Source organism: Zalophus californianus, chromosome 9 (assembly GCF_009762305.2).
Source record: "Zalophus californianus isolate mZalCal1 chromosome 9, mZalCal1.pri.v2, whole genome shotgun sequence".
NCBI lineage: Eukaryota > Metazoa > Chordata > Mammalia > Carnivora > Otariidae > Zalophus > Zalophus californianus.
This window is the reverse complement of record NC_045603.1, coordinates 34262304-34285341: the sequence shown is the minus strand read 5'-3', so window position 1 is coordinate 34285341 and position 23038 is coordinate 34262304. Positions and strand designations below refer to the sequence as shown.

Below are 23038 nucleotides of genomic sequence, written 5' to 3'. Positions count from 1 at the left end.
ATATACTTTATATTCATTATTGTTAGATAATGTTATTTACTCCAATTTTCTTGAATCCTCTAGGTCACAACAGTTACATTTCAAGATTTGCCAGGTTGTAGTCTCTCCACACTAGCAGAGTGTCCAAATCTTCAGTTTTTGTCTCTTCGACGCTGTGGGTTGATTTCTTTGCACAGCCTGAGTAACTGCAAAAAACTGAAGCACATTGATGCCCAGGTATGTCCTCTGTTCTCCTCATTGTTTATACTATAATAAAATAGAAAATGGATTTATGTTTATATTTCAGCAATGACAATTTTGAAGAAATAGTAACTACATTAACCTGTAACTTAGGTTCTAAAGATGTCAAGGATCAAACAAAATTTGTGAGAACCATTGAGGAAAGAGGATTAGGAAGTATGGCCTGGAAATCACTTATCTCTATTTGCAGATGATGTAGTTATTGTCTTTGTAACTTTTTGCTGTATGACAAATGACATTACTTAGTAAATTAAAACAACCACCATTTTATTTGCTCATGGTTCTGTGGGCCAGCCATGAATTGAGGCCAAGCTTGTCTGGGTATTCTGCTTCGTGTTTTGTTGCTTGGGTCTCTTACATAATTTGAAGTGGGGGCTGGAATGTCCAAAATGCTTTATTTGTCTGGTGCCTTGGGAGGTTAGAATTTCAATCTCTCTTTCTTTCCATCTCTCTCTTTCTCTCCCTCTCTGTGTCTGTGTCTCTGCCTGTTCCATTTTGGGGCTTCTCTACAGAGTGACCTAATCCCAGGAGTGAGCATTCCAAAAAGACAAGCTCCAATATGCAAGTGTTTATCAAGCATCTGCCGGCATCATGCTAGCTAATGTTCTATTGGCCAAACCTAAATTTGTGTAGGAGGGAGCTGGGTGGATTTGTGAATATTGAGTTGTGAGGTTTACTGGGGCCTATCAAAGTAACAGTCTACCACAATCTACCCTCTGGCTCCTAAGGAGTCACATCCTTCCCACATTCAAAATACACTCATATTCCAGAGACCCCCAAGTCTCATCATCTTGTGGCATCAGACTTAGACTTGAAACACAAAATTTTCTCATCTAAATCAGATCCAAGTGGAAATGATTTGCTCAGATAGAGTTCTTTCAACTCAGAGATCTGTGAGATAAAATGAAAAGTATTTTCTCTCCTCCTGTTCCCCCCCTACACACACACTCACATACAGTGGTGAGATAGGCTTGATTAATTGCAATAGCTATTCCCATTCACAGTGAAAGAAAATAAGAAGCCCATAGCGTCCCTATTCCATAGCTGAGCACATATCATCATTTCCTTAATAAGGACTCGGTTCAGCTCAATGAAAATGGTTTTCTATGACCCTTGGTTCTGCCCACTGGAGTTTTGACATTTTCAAGGCATACTTCTTTTTCCATAAGACGTACTATTTGCAGCTGAGAATTTTCCTGAGCCTGTTTCTTTTCCCATATAAGATGGAGTGCGGTGGGGGGGGTAGGCTAGAAGCTTCTTTTCATTTGACTTATATTCTTTTCAGTTCACACAGAGTCAGTGTTTCCACCAACATGATTTCCTTTGAAAACTTTGTGGATTTCTTATGCTTCTTATTAAGTTCCCTCCATTAGACAATGGCTATGCTTATAAATATTTTTGAGAGGGATGCCGTGGGACTACACACTTAAGATTCTTAAAAGCTCATTTATTTCTCTGAGGTCTTAAAAAATAAAATTGCTATTCCATCCTAGGCATGATCTTGACACTGAAACCAATATTATATATTGCAGAGATATGTATGTGTAGTAAAAGTATAAACCTGTACATGAGATACATACCTAATTCACAATATTGGTGTTCTTTGGAGAGGAAGGGAGCAAAAGGGACTGAGGAAGGGGAAGTAGGGAGATTTCAACCTTTTCAGTGTTTGGTTTCTGTAACAGTTTTAAAGCAACTATGACCTAGTGTTCATTTTTGTTCATTTAGATTGTTTGAAATATTTTGTTACATGATCTTCTGTATTTTCTAAGATTAATAAATATAAAATCAGTTAATTATTTATTAAGTTACTTAATATTTTCATCTAGATAGTATAACATTCTGCATATTTGTCTTAAAAGTCAGAGATTCGGTTATTTACTTGGAGATCATCTCTCATCCTTCCTCTTTTTGTAAGCTTTAAATGTTCCATTAATAAGTCATTGAACTAAAACTAATGACATTTGTTCTTTGTCTTAGGAAAACCATATTGAGACTATCAATTTTGAAAATTTGGAAAATCTCTGTGTTGTTCTTCTTAGTAAAAATCAACTGACTTCTTTTCATGGTTTGGATGGCTGCACTAATATCCAAAATCTTGAAGTCTCACATAATAAAATCACTCGAATTGGTAAGAACAAGGGAATTTGAATTTATTGACATTTATTTCTCATGATTACATTTTGTTTCATTTATTCCTTTTCAAGAATAGGCCACCATTATTAATTTGCTTATTTTATTTATGCCATACTTATTTAATCTTTTATCCGAATGCATGGAAGAAATAAGATTATTTTTAGTATATATGAAGGAAATATGCTCCCACCACTGGCAAATGGCTAGTTATCAGTGCCTCCTTAAATTAGTATATTCACTAACCTATGCCTTTTTTTCTAATCAGTGGTCATCTGAGCTCTACTGGAGAATATAATACCCTGGTTCTGTGCCATCATATTTTTATGGATTCTGTGCTTTCTGCACTTAGCAACTGTCATATCTGTTTCCTAAAAATCCCTGTCATCACTCCTTTCTTTGCTTTCTACACCGCTTGTACTAACCTTTCCTTTTTTAGATAGGGCAACTACCACATGAAAGAAAGAATTCATCGGTTTGAATCTCCCTAATCTTTTCCATCTCTCCATCTGTATATCTGTATCCCTATTTATCTATATGTTTCCACCCTCATACTTTATAATCCATATGATTCAGCAATGAAAATGTCTTTTCTTAAGGCCAGTCCTTCTGTTTTCTATAAATCTAATTGTCAGTCTCCTCTGATACTTTATCACCTGTCATATGTGAAACAGTTCCTTTTGCCATTTACTTCTACCATTGCCTCATCTCTCTTACCCTTTGCTGTCAAGTTTTGTGAAAGTGTTCCATTCATGCTTTCACTTTTTAGTACCCAACTTCCCTCTTCTTCCTACTGAAACTCAACTTCAACTTACTACTATTCTGTTAGCAGTGTGATAATTCTAAAGTAAAAATCTCATTATATTTCTTACTACCTGGCTTAAAATTCTCTGTTATTTTTTATTTAAATTTGTGAGATTCTCAAGGGACTTGATAGGGGCTTAAATAATGGTTAATGAATAATCAAGGATTGCTAAAAAGTCAGGAACTAGATAAAAATTGAACTCTGGTACAATACTAATAGCTTAAATTTTTAGACACCTAAAAGGTATTATCTTTTCTACTCCTCATCCTAAAATTATTAGGAAATGTGGTCTGGACTGAAATTTCAGGGAGTGGGAAGGGAGTAGATGGGGTAGTGGAAGTAAGTTCACTTTTCCCATTTGATTTAATTTTATTTTTGATATATAAAACAAATATATGTTTCAAAGCCAAACCACATTTAAAAAGGCATACTCAAAGAGATCGATCTTTCATCCCTGTCACTTTGTTCTCCGATATACTTTTATGTATAGATGTTTTTGTATATATGCACATATAACACTATATATGTATTTAATAATATATGTATCACTTATGTGTATGTTTGTACCTATAAATATACATATATACACACATATATCTTAGAAATATATGTATATATACTAATCCTAGTTCTAGGATTAAAATATAGAATATTTTAAGTACTGTCCTTCATCTTGCTTTTCTTCACTTAACAACATGTTATGGAGTTCAGAGCATTCTTTTTCCATGGCTTCATAGTCTTTGATTTTGTGGATCAGTCAGGTTTTTTTCCACTGGTTCCTGGTTGATCAACATTGGATGGTTTCCAGTCTTCCATATTTGCCATAATAAGTAATCTGATACTTATATCATTTTATACTTTACAAGTTATATCTTTTTTTTTAAAGATTTTATTTATTTATTCATGAGAGACAGAGGGAGAGAGAGAGAGAGAGAAACAGGCTCCCAAGGAGCAGGGAGCCCGATGTGGGACTTGATCCCAGGACCCTGGGATCATGACCTGAGCCGAAGGCAGACAGACGCTTAACCATCTGAGCCACCCAGGCGCCCACAAGTTATATCTTTAGATTAATTTTCTGCCATGTATATTGCTGGTGCAAAGGGCATCTGTAATTTAGGAAAATAGTGCCAGGCACATTGTATGGGTTATACCATTTTGCACTCCTACCACTAATACACAATTAATGCCAGTTTCTCCCACTTTTCTTCTGTTATTTTGTTCCTTCTATTTCTGAGTTAAATATTTAATTTTTTAAAAATTTTTATTCTTTTTCACTCTTGTTAACATAGATACTTAAGTCTATAAATTTTTCTGTGAGCACTGCTTGGTCCGTAACTTCTGTGTTTTCATCAGTTCTACAATTTTATGACATATTTTGCCTTTTAGCTAAGATTTAAAATTTCTATACGGTAAGACCATTTTGTGTTGTTGCTGTTACTCTTTTTAGTTTTATTGCATTATAGTGCAAGAATTAACTTTGTGCCATTTCTGCTTTTTGGAACTTATTGTGATTTTCTAATATATGGTCAATTTTCAGGAATGTTTCATGTGCACGTGAAAAGAGGTCATTGTGTTTTTAATTGGAATATAGAGTTTATATTTTTATCTTTATGATATACCTTGGTGATCATTTGTTTTAGATCTTCATAGACTGAGTTGAGCTAGTATAAATATGTTTATTATTAATCAGCCTATTTCTTTTTGTATATATATTTTTATATATTTTATATATCCTTTGGTTTCCATTTTTTGAGTGTTGCTCCATGCTGTTTTGTAGATATTCTTAACTGTGTTATCTTGAAATTTATGTGTCCTTCTTTGTCTCTTTAATGTTCTGAGATTAAATTCTACCTTTCCTGACAACATTTTTTTGTTTGTTTGTATTTGCCTGCTTGGGCATTAAAAAAAAAAAAAAAAACCCACAAAACTTTAGAAACACTTTGTTTTAGGTGTGTACTTATACACAGCATAGATTTAGGTTTTATTTTTTGATCCAATTTTAAATGTTTTTGTTTCATATAGAGCATGGCCATTTGCATTTGTAATTCAACTTATATCCTTGGTGTTAGCACTGTCATCCCACTTGGGATGATGCTCCCTTTCTGGAAGCAGGCCTTGTTGATATTACCTGGGTTCTTCCACCACTGGAGCATCTCCATTTCTTATTTATCCATCCAGTTTCCATGGGATCCCCTCTGTACCAGTGTGGATTTAGCCTGGATTGTGTTGGTCATGGATACTTACTACCCCACTTAGAAAAATTCAGCTTGTAATTTCTTCCTCTCCCATTTACACTGGAAAGATAGATTGGGGCATTTTTATTTATTGTTGTTCGTTATGAATTTCTAGAGGAGTTATGGGGGAAAGTTGGATAAAGGCAGTCACCGTCATCTCTGATTTTTTTTTTAATGTGGGAAAATTATAGTTGTTTTCACAAAGCAAGCTTTTACAGACATTTCAAGGCACACTTTTGAAAATAAAATGTATAATATTCTTTAATGTGTTTATTTGCCTGTGTGTCTGTGCTGCTTGCTTTGGGACTACTCATATTTTCTCCTGTATGGAAATACTGATACTTTTGATACAATTTTTTATTTTAAAATTTCAGTTTAAAAGACAGAAATAATTTTGTTGTTGTTGGAATGAAGGCAAGTGCATTGATAATGTATGTTGCTATATTGGCACGCACTGAAGCAAGCTTAAAAAAAAGAAAAAGGCTGATTGTGAGAAGAAATGCTTCAACTCCCATTCACTTCATTTTCATTGCCAGCAGGGCTGTATGGGATTTCTTGTAACCAGTGGATTTCCTGGGATAGGATATCTGCAAGATTTATGTGGAAACTGCCATAGTATTAATTGATGTACTTGAGGTATCTTTATGTAGTACAGAGCAAATAAGGTAAAAGACATCTTTGCTGTCTGTTGGTTACAATGAAAACACTGTATTTATTGAGTGTGAGAAGAGTATACATGAAAAAGGAGATTTTCTGAAGACCGTTTGGAGTCTGTTTTTCATCTTCAGGAACTGCTTAAAGAGATTCTGGTTGAGCTAAGGGAAAAGCATAGATTTTGTCTCTCAATGATGTATTGATGCTAAGAACTCTTATGAAGGGGCACAAAGATAGATTTGTGTTTATAAGTTAATAGGTTACTATTCCATGCTATAATATTTCTTAAGGAGGTGAAATAAAATTGGAAGCAATACCATGTATTCTACATTTGTAGTTTCAAGTTTAATTTGTTCCTAATTCTTACTAAGCTGTAGTTATTGCAGTAGCTAATATGTAGGATTAGCTTTAATTACTTTTTATTAGAAAACATTAATGCACATTTTTATTTGAATTTCATTGCATTTAAGTGAATCTGAATAGGAACTGTGTCAGTCTGTTTAAGGCAATTCATTTGAAATTATTTATGCTAAATGTTTTCCATTCTAATGAAACTGTTTAATTACAGAAATAGAAACACAATGTAAAGTATACTTTTTAAAAGTAACAACTTAAATAAAATGTAATTCTATAAATTGAAAGTTATGTAAAGTTAATTATGTATTTTTAATTTAATAAAAATTAAGTATGTTTAATTTAACATTTAAACATATTGTGTGCTGTGGCTAATTTAAAGACTACCATATAACATTTTAATATTATTTTCTATAATTGGTTCTATTTGGGTAGCACATTTTTGATTATAGAATATTTTGATTTGATGGGGAGTTTTTCTTGCATATTTTGAATGTCAAAATAATTGCTTAATTTTAACTTATTAAGCTTCACTTTAGTTGATAATTTTAAATATGGATTTATTTTAATCAGACAACAGATTTTATCATACTTTTTATAATCTAAAATGTTTTATTTTTTTTTCCTCTGGAAGTTCTTTTTTCCTGTACTATCTTTTATAACTCAGTTTAATTTGGGTGATTTGCAGTTTAAATTTTAAGGTTATGATATCATTATGATATTTCATGCTTTCTTTTACCTGAAATTTCCCATAAGTAAGTTTCAGGTAAAATTGGCAAAACATTTTGTTATCCAGAAGTAATATGGAAAAACATTCCTTGAATGGATGTTGAATATCTGTGAGAAGTTTTTCATATTTCGAGGTAGTATTTTTGACTTCATTTTTTAACAAATAGCCAAAGCAAATGAAAAATAGGTGATTTATAATTTATAATCTAGTTTTCTTTTTTCTTCCATTTTTATGTTGGATTTTATTGACTTTTTAAGAGAAACATCCTGAAAGTAAATTAATCTGAAAAAATTCATGCCATATGATGAAATTATTTTATAAATTTTATTTACAGAAAAAATACAACTTAATATAATAAATATAGTAAGAGATAACTTTTTTAAACCACTATATATTTATGTACTTTATACATTTAACTCATTTGCTTTTCCTATAAATGCTATGAGTTAGTTACTATTAAATGCTCTCTCCCCCCCCCTCAGGTAATAATTGAGGCACGGAGAGGTTAAATAAATTATTTAAGATAAATTAGTAAATGATAGAGCCAGGATTTGAAGCTCAGCAGTCTAGCCCTAGTATTTGATTTTTTAATTGCCTCATTCCACGCCTCCCCTACAGATATGAATTTAACATTTAAGATTATTACTATTTTATTAGAGTATATTAAAACTTTATGCTGAAAAAAGTAATGATTTTAAGGTTTATTGATTAATAAATTTGTTAATGAGCAAATTTATTGAGCACCTACTATGTGTAAGCACTTTTCCAGGCACTAGAACACAGTACTAGAATATTGCTGAGGATGCAGCAATAAGCAAAACAAATGAGTATCCTGACTTTTACCAAGATTATCTAGTGATATTTACATAGAGAAAAGAGAATGGGAATAAATTGCTATATTTCATTTATTGAATATTGAGTAAAAATGAAAATAAGTATGATGTTAATGTGTAAGAGCAAATAATTATTTTTGTCTTCTCATTCATGAAGCTTCTATCTCTGCTATGTGAGGAAAACTTTAATCTGGAAAAAAATCTTTCTTTATTGTCAGCAATTAATTTGTTAATTTATAAATTTCAGGTGATACATACCTAGAAAATACCATTGTAAACAGAAGTATTAAGAGACTTTTTTTCCCTGATATTTTATTTTCAGATAATATTGCTTTCTGGAAAAGTGACACTAATAAGTATGAAAGATATTGAAATAATGCAACATTTTCACATAGGCTTGATTACTGTCTTGACTCATAGGGGAAGTGTGCCTGGCTTAATACTTGCTACCTAATGTTGTCTTTGGAACATTAGAAAGAAATAATGGAGTGAAATAAAATAAAGCTCTGGCTATTTTGCTTGTAGAAATGCTTTTCATTACCCTATACTTAGGGAATTTCTTGTTTTCCACTAGATGGTGCTAGCTTACTCTTCAGTTTTGAAATGCAACAATGCCTAGTATAAAGCTGAAAGGGATTTTACAGATCTGCCAATTTCAGCTTTTTAAGAGTTTACAGATGAAAAAACAGACCCACATAATTTTCATCAAACTCCTACCAGAGGTGGGGCTAGAATCCAAGTTTTCTAATTCCTGTTTCAGTACTCCTGTTTCCACACAACATGTATGATCCTGAAGAACTTTTGCATTGAAACTAAAAATCTTAAGTGCAACTCGGCATATTTGCATGTAACTGTCAAACATAGCAATCATTGAGCAGCTAAAGGAGGTAGACCTTTACCAAACACTTATTTAGTGAAAATCTCCAGCCTAATTTAAAATCTTTAGTTTTGCTGTTCCTTACAGGAGAGGTTTTTCCCCCACTGTGGCAGGAATGTTTTATTAGACCATTGGCTCATTTCTGTGGGAGGAATTCTTTGAAATAGATATTTGTAGCGAGTATAGCCAAATGCTAATTTTGCCATGGGCAAGGGCCCTTTGAGGGATAAACACACTTGGCTTCAGTTCTATTTTGTGGGACATAGGAAACTTTTAAAGAGTTAATAAAGAATATATTGAAGCAGTGGACTCAAGAGTATTTAAGTGATACTTTATTTTTGTTTATTTACATAATTTGCAAGAAGCTCTTGAATATTTTTGTGGCTACTGTTTTGTTTTGTTTGGGATGGGGAGTGGACAAAATAGAAATGTTGACTGGGAAAGAATCATTTTCTTTGAGATGTTGAGAACGTAATGGTATTCTAAGGTAAGGCTTACTCTAAGTCTATTTTGCTCAGTTATTATCCTTCATTTGATAGCAAAGAACTTGTAAGATTAAAAGAGGAAGGGTGGCAACTTATTCTAACTTCCTTCCCATCTAGATCCCCTTTTTGAGCCAAGTGCATTGACTTGATCAAATTACTGTTTAATCAATTGTATATAGACTTTTTTTTTTAAGTATGTACTGATATCCTATTTCTTCTTCAAAGTTTAGCTCAAACATTTGTCTTTGAAGTCTTATTTGGTCACAACAGTTAGAGTTTTTTAACTACTTTTCATTGAGGATAATTGTTAGGAAGGAATAATAGCTATTATTTTTAGTACCCAATATGTGAAAGTGTTGTACAAGCTACTTTAAAATATTGTTTTTTAATCCTCCCAATAATGCAAAATCACCCTCACTCCACAAATAAAGGAACAAAGACTCAGAGAAGTTAGGTAACTTGTAGATATTCATACAGCTATTTTTGGAATAGACCTGAAATTCATGGACCATCTGCCTCAGAGCCTATTCGTTTTTTATAATGCCATAATGCCTGTAATTAACATGTGCTACTGACCATGTAATTAGCATAGTCATAGAGAAAAACTATATACATGACTCCCATGATGATTGTGGGTTGTAGATCTTTATTCTTAGAGCCTATTTTTTTTGCTTTAAATATTTTTGAGGCCATGCTATTTGTTTTATATAAATTTATAATTGTTATATATTTCTTTTGAATTGACCTATTTTATCACTTTTAAATGTCCCTCTTTATCTGTAGTAAAGCTTTCTGCCTTAGTCTTCTGTGTCTGATATTACCCAAACTAGATTTTTTTTGGACTCAAGATCCTTTTATGCTTGTAAAAATTATTGAGTACCTGCCTCAAACAGCTTTCATTTATGCACGTTATATCTATCAGTATTTACTGTGTAGAAAAAAATGAGAAAAATTTTGTTTTTATTAATTCAGAGCTTAAGATAATAAAGCTTTTCCATTAGTAATAGTTTTATAAATACTAAATGTAGTTTTTACCAAAAAGATATGGTGAGAAAAGGGTTATTGTTACACATATTTGCAAATCTCTTTAATGTCTAGCTTAACTCAAGACAGCTGGATTTCTGTATTTCCTTCTGCATTCAATTTGCTACAATATCACACCTCATGTAGCCTCTGGAAAACTCCACTATGAACTCTTGAGCAAATGAGAGTGAAAAAGGCGAATAACGTCTTAGAATTATTATGAAATAGTTTTGACTCCATGGAACCTTTAAAAGCATCTGTAGGAGGTTGCTCTCTGGACCACACTTTGAGAATCACTAGTTTAGTGTGTACATAACATATCTTTTTCTATCCTTTTACTTACAATATTTCTACATGTCCTATTTTTGGTATATCTCTTTTATGTAATGTGAAAATGTGTTGCTTTTGTTATTGTTTTATCTAGACTGCCTGACAAATTTTAACTTTGATTCTAGCCTTTGGTCTCTAATAAGTAATTAAATTTAATTAATAATTAAGTGTAATTATTAATATATTTGAGTTTAAATCTATCTTACTATTCAATTCTATTTGTTTTGCCTGTTCTGTTTTTTCTCTTTTATTGCCCCGTTTTGGTTTAGTTGAGGTTTTAAATTATTTCATTTTTCCTATTACCAGTTACATATTATTTTACTATTCTTTTTGTTTACTGGAGATACAACATGCCTTCTTGATTTACCAAATCTAAATTTATTTGGTATTTTTCAAAGGGGTTCTAGGGTCTTAGAAAATTTAAAGTTCATTTACTTGCTCGCAGATTAATATGCTATTATTGTCATGCATTTTATTGTGTGTGTGCGTGTATTTGGAATGGCTTAAGATAGTATTATTTTATAATATCAACATTGTTAGGATTCACCCACTTTTTAAAACCTTCCCTTTGTTTTTGTCTGTGTGTGTGTGTGTGTGTGTGTGTGTGTGTGTGTGTGTGTGTGTGTGTTTGGAAGTATTTCTCTTTTTTGAGATAAAATTGATATATAACATATTTCTTTCAGGGGTACAACATAATTTGATTTTTGTATAAAAAACACTATGAGTGATCACCACGGTACATCTAGTTATCATCTGTCATTATACAATTGACCCCGCCCTTACCCAATTTGCCCTCCCATCCCCTTTCTCTCTGATAACCACCCTTCTGCTCTCTGCATATATGAGTTGTGTTTTGGTTTGTTTGCTTAGTTTTTTTAGATTCCACAGAGAGAGAGAAATCATATGACATTTGTCTTTTTCTGACTTATTCCACCTAGCATAATGCCCTTGGGATCCATCCATGTTGTCACAAATGGCAAGGTTTCATTCTTTATATGGCTGAATAATATTCCATTGTACATCTAACTACCACAATTGTTTTATCCATTTCACCCATCAGTGGGCATTTAGGTTGTCTCCATATCTTCGCTATTGCAAATAATGCTGTAATGAATGAACATGGGGGTGCATATATCTTTTCAAGTCAGTGGGGTTTTTTTTCTTTAAATAAATATCCTGAAGTGGAAATGGTAGGTCATAAGGTAGTTCTATTTTTAATTTTTGAAGAACCTCCATCTATTTTCCATAATGGCTGTACCAATCTACATTCCCACGAACAGTGTGAGAGGGTTCCCTTCTCTCCATATCCTTGCCAACGCTTGTTATTTCTTGTCTTTTTGATAATATCTATTTTAACAGATGTGAAGTGATATCTCATAGTGATTTTGATTTGCATTTCTCTGATGACTAATGATGTTGAACATCTTTTCATGTGCCTGTTGGCCATCTGTATGTCTTCATTGGAAAAATGTCTATTCAGATCTTCTGCCCATTTTTTAATCAGATTGGATTTTTGCTATTGAGTTGGAGTTCTTTATAAATTTTGGATATTAGACCCTTATCAGACATGTGATTTGCAAATATTTTATCCCATTCAGTAGGTTGTCTTTTCATTTTGTTCATAGTTTCCTTTGCTGTGCAAAGCTTTTAGTTTGATATGGTTCCACTTGTTTATTTTGCTTTTGTTGCTTTTCCATTTGGTGTTAGATTAAAATCCAAGACCCATGTCAAGGAATTTATGACCTATGTTTCCTTTTATGAGCTTTATGGTTTCAGGTCTTATGTTCAAGTCTTCATTTTGAGTTAATTTTTGTGTATGTTGTAAGACAGTGGTCAAGCTTCATTTTTTTGCATGTGGCTGTCTAATTTCCCAATACCAATTATTGAAGAGACTGTTCTTTCCCTATTTTATATTCTTGGCCCCTTTGTTGTAAACCAATTGACTGTTAACTAATTGGTTTATTTCTGGGGTCTTTATTCTGTTTCCCTGATCTATGTCTGTTTTTATGCCAATAGCATATTGTTTTGATTACTATAGCTTTGGTGTATAGTTTGAAATCAGGGAGTGCAATACCTCCAATTTTGTTTTTTCTTGAAATTGCATTGACTATTCAAGGCCTTTTGTGGTTCCATATAAATGTTACAATTATTTGTCCTATTTATGTGAAAAATGCCATTGGGATTTTGATAGGGATTACATTGGATCTGTGGTTTGCTCTGGATATGAACATTCTAATGATAATTTTTTAATCCATGAATATGGAATATCTTTCCATTTATTTGTCTTCATCAATTCCTTTCATTAGTGTTTTGTAGTTTTCAATATACAGATCTTTCACCTCCTTGATTAAATTTATTCTTAGGTATTTTATTTTTTGATGCAATTATAAATGGGATTATTTTCTTAATTTCTTGCATAATTGCTGTCTTTTCAGATTGTTTTCTGCCATTAAAAAAACACTACTGTAATATTGTTTTGTAATTTACTCTATTCACTTCGTGATAAATTGTTAACATTTTCACATGTTATAATTTTTAAGAAATTGTAGTTGAATTGACCAAGTAAGAGATATTTGAGCAGAGATTCTGTCTATATTACTTTTCTATTTGCATGTGGACACAACACAGGGCTGAAACTAGTAGAATGAATCTCTGATGAATTTTATGTTACAAGTAAAACTAGTTTTGAAAAAATAGATTTTGATATTTTTAGTAGAAATGTGGAGAATATAAATGATTTATATGTGTTTATATAAGGATACTCTATGCTTCTTTCAAAAAATTACAAAAAATTTTATCATTATACCAATATTAAAATAAAACTGTAATAAACAGCTCACACCTAATAGAAATCCAAAAATCTTTGAGGAATAACAAATATAAAATGGTAAACAAAATGTCCTTCTATATATAGGAGGCAATTATATGAAAGAACAAAGTAATCAAAATAAGAAATCACTTGAAATGAATCTGGTAACTCTTCAGCCAATCATGCTTACTTTTCCTATATAAATAAGTGTACTTAGGATAATGTTTAATTTTTAAAAATTTAGGTAATTAATTAAGTAAAGTTTAAACAGTAGAAAAAGTTTAATAATACCTGTCATTATTACAGTATATATAAAGAGGTAAGCTCTAGGCATGTAATTTTTATTAATATTAAAGAAACAGTTAATATTTTAGTGCTGCTTTTGAAATGTTGCAGACATACTTTTAACCACTACTGAAGCCAAACATCAATTTGAATTTTTAAAAAGTACCATGATTTATAAAGTAAGCGATTGTTGAAATATATTAATGTATATAAAATAATCTTATGATGAACAACAACAAAAATGATCCCTATGTGAATTACTGGTTGGGAACATTCCTTTTCAGTCAATTTTTCTATAGTTTACTAAGATGGGACATACTTAAAAACTCAAAAGCATTGTTAAACAATAGAGCAAGAGTGTATATGAAACTGTTTTGACTTCAAAATTTTAGACTGGCTTCCTCATGCTAAAGATGATAAAATTATCTCATTTACACTTCCATCTTCACCTTCCAGTTTTGCCAGTTATAATATCCTCTTTGTTATTTAGTAAATTATTAAAACATGTGCTTTTGATTCATGTATTTTAGACAATATTAACTCCTCTTTAAGAAAATAAAATAAATTAGAATATTTACACTTTTTCCTATCTTCTTTTCCCCTCAAAATTCTTATTATTCACATCAGGATTTATGACTGTGTGTATATATCCTTTAGTGGCATTAGATCTGTATGACAATGGGTCAGTACCAGTTCTTTTTACAACTGTTCTTTCATCCTCTGCTTGTCTGGATTACCTAGTTCATTAGCTCTTTTTAAATCTTATTTTTCAGAGAAAGATAGATCCTATAATCCCTGAATTCTTTCACGTTTGAGAATATCTGTCAGTTGCTTTCATTCTTGAATGAGAAGAAAGCTGTGCATTCTATTTTTAGGTTAACACTTTCACTTGGTACTTTGTGACATTGCTTCCCTGCATAAGTGATATTGTGTGTTGCTATTGCAAGTTAGAGGCTGTCCTCATGACTGAGTTCTGTGAAGATACCTGAATAACACTCCTTGTCCTTGATCAGTAACTTAACCAAGAAACATCTTATAGTCAATAAATCCACATAAATTTGTTTTGGAATATAATGTCCCTTTCAAACTACTATTAAGTTATTCCTTTGTTTCTGGAAAATTTTGGTTTTTATGTATTTGAAAACTTTTTTGTTTTGGTTCTGTTTTTCAATCATAGATGATCCATATTTTGGTTGAGTTTGTCTTTCATGTCTATTATAGTTCTATGTCGGTTTTTTTTGGCTTTCTTCATATATTATTCTCAGTGTGATGATCTCTTTTTTTGTGGGCATTTCAAGCTTTAGCTCTCTATTCTGTACAATGTTGTTTCTAAGTAATTTATTAGTTCTGTCATGGTGTTACTTTGGTTCATTTGTTTACCTACATTTGTTGTTTTAATATCTTTGAATTCTTGTTACATTACATTTCTTTAAATATCCTTCTATAGCCCAAAGCATTTTCAACATATTTTCTTCTTTCTCGTATTTTCTTCTGAATAGAATCCTTACTGTATTAGTTATATATTGTTATGAAACAAAGTACCCTAAAACAGCAATTTAAAACCACAAACACTTTTTCATATTTTCTGTGGATCAAGAACCTGGGAGTGGCTTAACTGGGTGCTTATGTCTCAGGATCTGTCAAGGGGTTGCAGTCAAGCTGTCAACCAGGACTACTACCATCTCAAGGCTCAATGAGGCTGAATGATCTACTTCCAAGCTCATGCACTTGTTTGTTGGCATACCTCAGTTCCACATATTCTTTAAATGATTTCCTTTTTTTGTCATTAAGCTAATTTTTAGGTTATGTATGTATATGTGTATATATATTTTAATGCACATCTTCCCTCACTGTTATATATAGGCAGATGTTTTAGAGATCTTACCCAGTCTCCATTTACTATTTCACTGAATTTCCTTTAAAACTTTCATCTTAAAATCTAAGAGGTATGCCCTATTATCTCTGTACAGAGTTCCCCTACTTTGGCTATATAACAAACCCTTTTGATGAATAGCAGTATCAGGTTTTCCCAAGTTTTTCTTCAGGGCAGCAATCATTGTTGGTAGTGGTAGTAGTCAGGATTAAATAACACTTCTATTCAGTACTTGCTCTGATTTTTTTTTCCCCAAGTAGATTGTTTTTAAATATATATTATGCAAGAAGTTCTCATTTAAATTTTTTTAAATAGAGAATTATATAATGTAAGCAATAAAACATTATTTACCCCTTCTCTCTTATTTTGTAAGAGTAACCACTGTTCACAGTTGTCTATGGATCAATCAAGATCTTATTCTAGGCAATACAATTATAGATGTGTAGATTTAGATTCAGACTCACTCAATAGCTAGCCTATGTATACAAATTAGGTTTTACACACAGTGATAGATTGTGGACCTCCTTCTATGGCAGATTACTTCATACTGAAGATTATGTGTACTCATTTTATAAGATACTCCATAATTTATTTATTCCCTTAATGATAGACATTTAACTTACCTCCATTTCTTTGTTTCATTTTTTTAAAGATTTTATTTATTTTTATTTGAGAGAGAGAGATTGAGAGAGAGAGAGAGCACATGAGGGGGGGAGGGTCAGAGGGAGAAGCAGACTCCCTGCCGAGCAGGGAGCCCGATGTGGGACTTGATCCAGGGACTCCAGGATCTCGACCTGAGCTGAAGGCAGTCGCTTAACCTACTGAGCCACCCAGGCGCCCTCCATTTCTTTGTTTTAAATAATACAGAAAGGAGTCTCTCTACATTTTACTTTATAGTTGTGTGTGTATTACTGTGTAATGGATTCCTACAAGTAGAAATGCTCTGTCAAATATTCCTCAATATCTGAGGCTTGAAATCATGGTAATTCCACCAAATTGAAGTCTCAGATTGTTGAGTAAACTAATTATACCTTCTCTGTATATTGGCTGAAAATCATGGTGTCTTAATATTTGAAATTAGCTGATAGACTTTATTTAAGTACTCCTAGCCTAACATGTCACACACTGATACTGGTTTTTACATATACAGAAAACCCTAGGGTGGAAGTATGTGTGGCATGTTTGAGGAACAGCAATGAGGTTAACATGCTAGAATGAACCAAGAGAAGGGAACAGTAGTAGAGGATGAGTTCAAAGATTGGGTTTTGTGGGCCATTTTAAGGACTTTAGAAGACATTCTCTCCATAATCAAATATTTAAAACATAGTCTACACTCCTTGTCCCCACTTTTACTGCACTGTTGCTTCCATCCTGATTACTCTATTGTTGTCTCTAACAAAAATCTTCAGCTGACTTGATGACTGCCAAGGCAGTGGCCTCCTCTTATTCCTTGGCACATTGTTGGCTATCTATAACTCAGTGTAAATAAAAGTACCTTTGATAATTGCAAAATGTATATTATTTTATTTTTATTTTTACTAACCAACTGTCATCATCACAGAATTCTGTTTGCCTTTTCCTCTTGTTCTCTCCCAATTGTTCTGCTGCTTTATCTCCTACTTCCTTTCAGCTTCTTATGCCAAATCCTTTAGCTTTCCTCAGTGTGTGACCTGATGTTTCATTCTTGGTTGTCTTCTTGGGTAACCTTTGAGAAGTTTCATGAATGCATTCCCAACTTTAAATGAGTTAATAGAAGATTCTATTTCTGGATAGCTCTGAAAAACTTAAGAGTAAAGTGCATGGCTTTTAAAAATATTAAGCTTGTGGAAGTAGGTTGCTTAAGATATTTAAATATTTGATAAAGGACATTTTATTTTACACAACTACAAATTTTTATTAGTATTTCCTTCCTCCTTGAATGCCTTTAAACTGCTTCAGTGGGTTAATTGATGTTCATTGGATATGATCACAAAGCATACTAAATTCCAAAGTATTTTTTACTTCAGCAGACTTCAAAATACATTTTAGCTCGTATATATTTATTTTTATATGTAATATACTATTTCTAATACCTTGGAGTTGATAATATATAATATATATAAGATAGTTGGCTCTGTTACTTAAACTTAGTCGACTATCTTATAAGGCAGAACAATTCACTCCTTGAATAATATCAGATGACAATTTTTTCTAAGTTCTACTTGCCGTTTTATATTACAGGAAAATACCAGTACATTAATCCTAGATAAGAACTTAAAAAATGTAAAATTACTGCCTAAACTTAAATTTAAGTCTCTCTCTTCTATGGGTCTTTCTATGCATTTTCCTGCTTTTCTTAGATAATGTATAATTTATCATTATAAGAAAATTAACTCTGTAACATAAAAATGTATTCCTTTTTATGCAAAATAATAACCATAACTAATCATCCATACATTACATTTATACAAAATAATAATCCATAACTAATCATCCATAAATTACATACATACAAAATAATCATCCATAATTAAGTTGTTTTGACTCAAACTATTAGAAACATTGCAATTTTGAAATATAATTTTTCTTCTAATGTATCTCTATGAAATATTTGTACAATACGCTCAATTCTGTTACATTATCTAAATTTTTAAAATATGATACAACATTAAGTTTTCTTGTGAAATCTTGGTAATATTACTTGATTCTTCCTTTTATTTCTCCATTTTGATATAAGCAGACTGCCCTTTCCTTCTGGAAATTACAATGTATAATCAAAAGAGCAAACCTTGAGTTAATGCTTTAAATTTCTCCTGGATAAATTTATTACATAAATTCCAGATATTATTTTTATACATAATTATGTTTCTTTCAAGATTATCTTCCAGTTTATCATCAATAACTTTTTTTTGGTTGAAAAACTCATGTTTATTCCAACATTTAATTGAATAAAATATTTTGGGGCTTGACAAGAAAATCACAATGAAGCTTGATTCTCCAAGGTTTAGGCTCAATGACTCCCATACGTACAATACTCACTAAAGACATTCTACTAACCAGTACCTACTTTAGACCTTAAACCATATTTCCAGTTTCTAGAATTGCCTATTTCATATAACACGGTGGTACTTAGAGAGATCGTATCTAGTCCAATATTCAATCTAAATAACATTTTCTAGATTTTTAATATTTTCTATGAAATGTTTACAGACTTCCTCAGCATTTCTTTCCAGTGCTAATTCCTGATGGCTTACTTGAACAACCTTCTCAGTTTCGTTCTTATAAGTGCTGAGCTGTAGTCTAAGATTCCTCTGGTATTTTTTATATAGTATCATATTGGTTTTAACCTTATCTGGGCAACAAGGAGGATACTTGTGACAATCTTGAAATACCTGAAGAATATGCTACTATTTCATTGTTGTTAATATGGTTGCACCTACTTGACTTGGGAATCTAAGATAGCTATCTCAATGATAGGAAAGTAGCATTCCAATGTTATATATTAAATCTTAAGGAAGTAATCAAACTTCAAAGACCCTGAAACTGGGTTGAGAACTATTTTTTAAGAAAGCAAGTCCTTCTATCTCTCCCTTGTTCTGTTGTCATTTGAAAATAAAGCATTCAGTGCCCAATGTATACTTTTTAGTATTTTGTTCAGTTTTCAATTGTGTGTGTATACACACACATATATACACATATCAATGTCATTCAAAAATATATCTTGTAGGTACAAGTTTAAAAAATAATACATTTTACACTTACACATTTTTCACAGGAATACGGGCTAAATCTTCACTTGTAATTAGAAATATTGGGAAATATAAAGGTGCAATTATTAGAAATCTCACTTAGATTCTGGAAGAATATATGATACAAGTGATCTTGGAAAATTTTTCTTCTAGGTGGTTTAGAATCTTTGAGAAATCTTCAGCAACTAATTGTGGACCACAATCAATTAATTAGTACAAAAGGTCTTTGTGATACTCCTACCATTATATACCTGGATTGCTCACATAATCATCTTACTAAAGTTGAAGGTATTGAAAACTGTGGATTGCTCCAAGTACTGAAGTTACAGGGAAATTATCTAAGTGAGGTAATATCTTTGAATTATTGGCTTCTTGATTAATACATTTTTCTTTTGATAAAAAAATCAATTGCATGTTTTAAAAGCAACTTTAATTTTCCTTTTTTTTTTGCTTATCATCTGTATGTGATTTCCAGTTTACTTAAAACTGTTACATACTTCTCTCTATTAAAAAAATGTGCAACAGGGCGCCTGGGTGGCTCAGTTGGTTAAGCGACTGCCTTCGGCTCAGGTCATGATCCTGGAGTCCCGGGATCGGGTCCCGCATCGGGCTCCCTGCTCAGCGGGGAGTCTGCTTCTCCCTCTGACCCTCTTCCCTCTCGTGCTCTCTATCTCTCATTCTCTCTCTCTCAAATAAATAAATAAAATCTTTAAAAAAAAATAAAAAAAAAATAAAAAAAATAAAAAAATAAAATAAAAAAATAAAATAAAAAAATGTGCAACATAGAATATTTTGTAAAGAAATCTAATTTAACATGTTTTTCAGAATACTAAAATAAATCATAACTTTTCAGTTATATTTCAGTATATAAGTGGAGCCAAATGTATCTGTAATGAAATTCTAATTAAAATTTACCATGAATTAAATTTTATTAAAAAAACAATTCTAATTGTAAAGTTAATTCTTAGAAATTTTATTCATACTAAAATTCTCCTAACATTATACTTTTTTTTTTAAAGATTTTATTTATTTGAGAGAGAGAATGAGAGAGAGAGAGAGAGCATGAGATGGGGGAGGGTCAGAGGGAGAAGCAGACTCCCTGCTGAGCAGGGAGCCCGATGCGGGACTCTATCCTGGGACTCCAGGATCATGACCTGAGCCGAAGGCAGTTGCTTAACCAACTGAGCCACCCAGGCGCCCTATACTTTGATTTATGATATGTAGTTTAAAGAATACCTTTTGTTACTTCTAATAGATTTTATATTTTTAAATTTTATTGAATGACAAAAATATTTTACTTAATATAACCTAATGACCCAAATTTAAATATAGCTTCCATCCTTGGAGAATCATGTTCTACTAAGAGAATTGCACCTGGATGATAACAGTATTTCAACTGTGGAAGCATTTTCTTCATATTGGTTGCCTTTACTACAAAACCTGACTATATCTCAAAACAGGTAAAAACAAACTGCATAGGCACTAAATACATTGAATGATTGCTTAAAGTAAATGCTTGAATCTTCATAACAAGTAGAAAGGTTGTTAGTTTTTACCAGCAATTCAGTGAAAGTGCATCACAATAAATTAGTACATAAATTAGAAATATAACTTTATAGGATTTGAAAAAGTAGTGTATTGACATACCCTTGAATTTAAGTAGAATTTTAATTGTCACTTATCCTACTCATTTTGTTTCTTCTCAAAGACATACTTGTAGAAATCTCCCAGAGCAAGTTTGTTTATATTTGTAAAGAATATAGTCCTTGGAAAATGCAGGAGGTAGTTAATTTAATTCAGAAGGATGTCTCATTCTCTCAAGTGGTACTTATTAAGTCCTGGAAGAACGATTTTTAATCTGCTCTCAACTTGCATGTCTTTTTGTAACTGTTAAGATTGATTTAAATTTGATTTCCCTAAGGATATAAAGTAACACTTAAAAAAATACCTTCACATTAAATCGAGATGGGTACCTGACACAGAAGATCCATTTGAAACCACCAAACATCTGGATCTTTGCAGAGAATAACTGTCTAAAACCAAAACAGAAGCACAGTATGTGTATGTCTCCCTCTGCTTAATATTTCATTGAGACCTATTCACTCTAATATGATTAATTTGTTCATCAAAGGCACATAGAGTAGAGGAAAGAAACCACCTTTAACAAGAAATTGCTTTTTTGAGTTATACAACTCTTGCAGAACAAGTGAACAAGTACAACCCAATTTTAATACATACATATTTTTTTTCCTAAAAGAACCATAAAATTTTCTTATTCTTTCCACAATAGTGCTCATCCTCTAAGCATGTAGATCCCAAATGATTTAACTTCCACCTATTAAACTATTCCACTATTTGACAAAGCAAAAACTGAATCTGTATTCAAAAATTCCCTTAAAATATTTTAATAGGATCTAATACATAGCAGTTTATTTGGTTTTAAAAAGGCATTTATTATAGAGCCAGCTCTATCAGATAACACTGTTTAAATAATTTGGGCCATCCACAAACTCATTGGATCTTTTCACAATATTTTCCAGGTAAGGAACACAATTTCAATAGAAATATTCAGCTATGCTTTGGACATATGCAGTAAATCACTCAATAATTGACATACCTCATACATTTTATAGAAGTGGATCTCAAGCCACGTTCATGAGAAAAATAATATTAGAAGAAATTAGAAAATATTCAAATCAATACCATATTTTTTTGAGAAATGATGCCTTTAATTTCTTTGGACAATTTAAACTATCAAAGAAATCTACTTTTAAAAGTTAAAATTAATACTAGCTGATAGACTTTTGCCCTATCAGTCTCATATGACTTATTTCCCATATCAATCTGATATGACTATGAATTATATAAACTAGATCATTAGACATTTGTTAGAATTAATAATAATAATTGGGGTACTTAATCCAAATAACCCTTATTTATAAGTTTGTTTGCTTAACTTTATAACATTTGGATATTGATGTGGTGTTTACTATTTTGGGGAGCATAGAACTGAGTAATATATGTCCTTAGCATAAAAACTCTCTTAATTGCCTGGATGGTGCAATTGGTTAAGCATCCAACTCTTGGTTTCAGTGCAGGTCATGATCTCAGGGTCTTGATATCGAGGCCTGCACGGAACTCCATGCTCAAGCATGAGTCTGCTTGAGCCTCTCTCCCTCTGCCCATTCCCACGCCTGCTCTCTTGTGCTCGCTCTCTCTCCCTCTCAACTGAATAAATAAATTGTTAAAAAATTATAAAAAAACTCAAGAATGAAATAACGATCTTTTGAATTTAACTATATAAAAAAGAAGTCAATTTATTATATAATATATGCTGTTTTGAATTTTTTAATAATACTGTCACTTACATTTGAATATATTCTTTGTGATCTCACAGTTCTTTGCACATTTAACTTTCTATCGTTTCTGAAAGGACAAAGGGAAAAGGCCCATGGACATCAGGGAAATGCGATTGATAGATAGAAATGGACATAGAGAGTAGTAAAATCATTTCTTGAAATCATAGTGTAAAAATGATCTTCAACCTTAGGATTTTTCACAATAAGCTAATACCAGTAACTGTAGGAATTACCCATCTTACATTAAACTTTTACATGTGCATTGACTTTTTCAGAACTATATCAG

General features: G+C 31.8%; 1 protein-coding gene across 8 annotated transcripts in view; it reads left to right on the top strand.

The window, feature by feature from the left end:
• The window catches only part of LRRIQ1 (leucine rich repeats and IQ motif containing 1), a 215536-nt gene that overhangs the window by 29328 nt on the left and 163170 nt on the right, over positions 1 to 23038 (top strand). For all 8 annotated transcript variants that reach the window (XR_003520105.2, XM_027595280.2, XM_027595281.2 and 5 more), the window contains 4 exons: positions 64 to 216; positions 2221 to 2371; positions 19547 to 19740; positions 20726 to 20853. Coding sequence is in view for 7 of the 8 variants with exons in the window: in XM_027595280.2 (XP_027451081.2) it covers positions 64 to 216; positions 2221 to 2371; positions 19547 to 19740; positions 20726 to 20853 (626 nt within the window). In the remaining variant the exon portion in view is untranslated. The remainder of the gene's footprint in view (positions 1 to 63; positions 217 to 2220; positions 2372 to 19546; positions 19741 to 20725; positions 20854 to 23038) is intronic.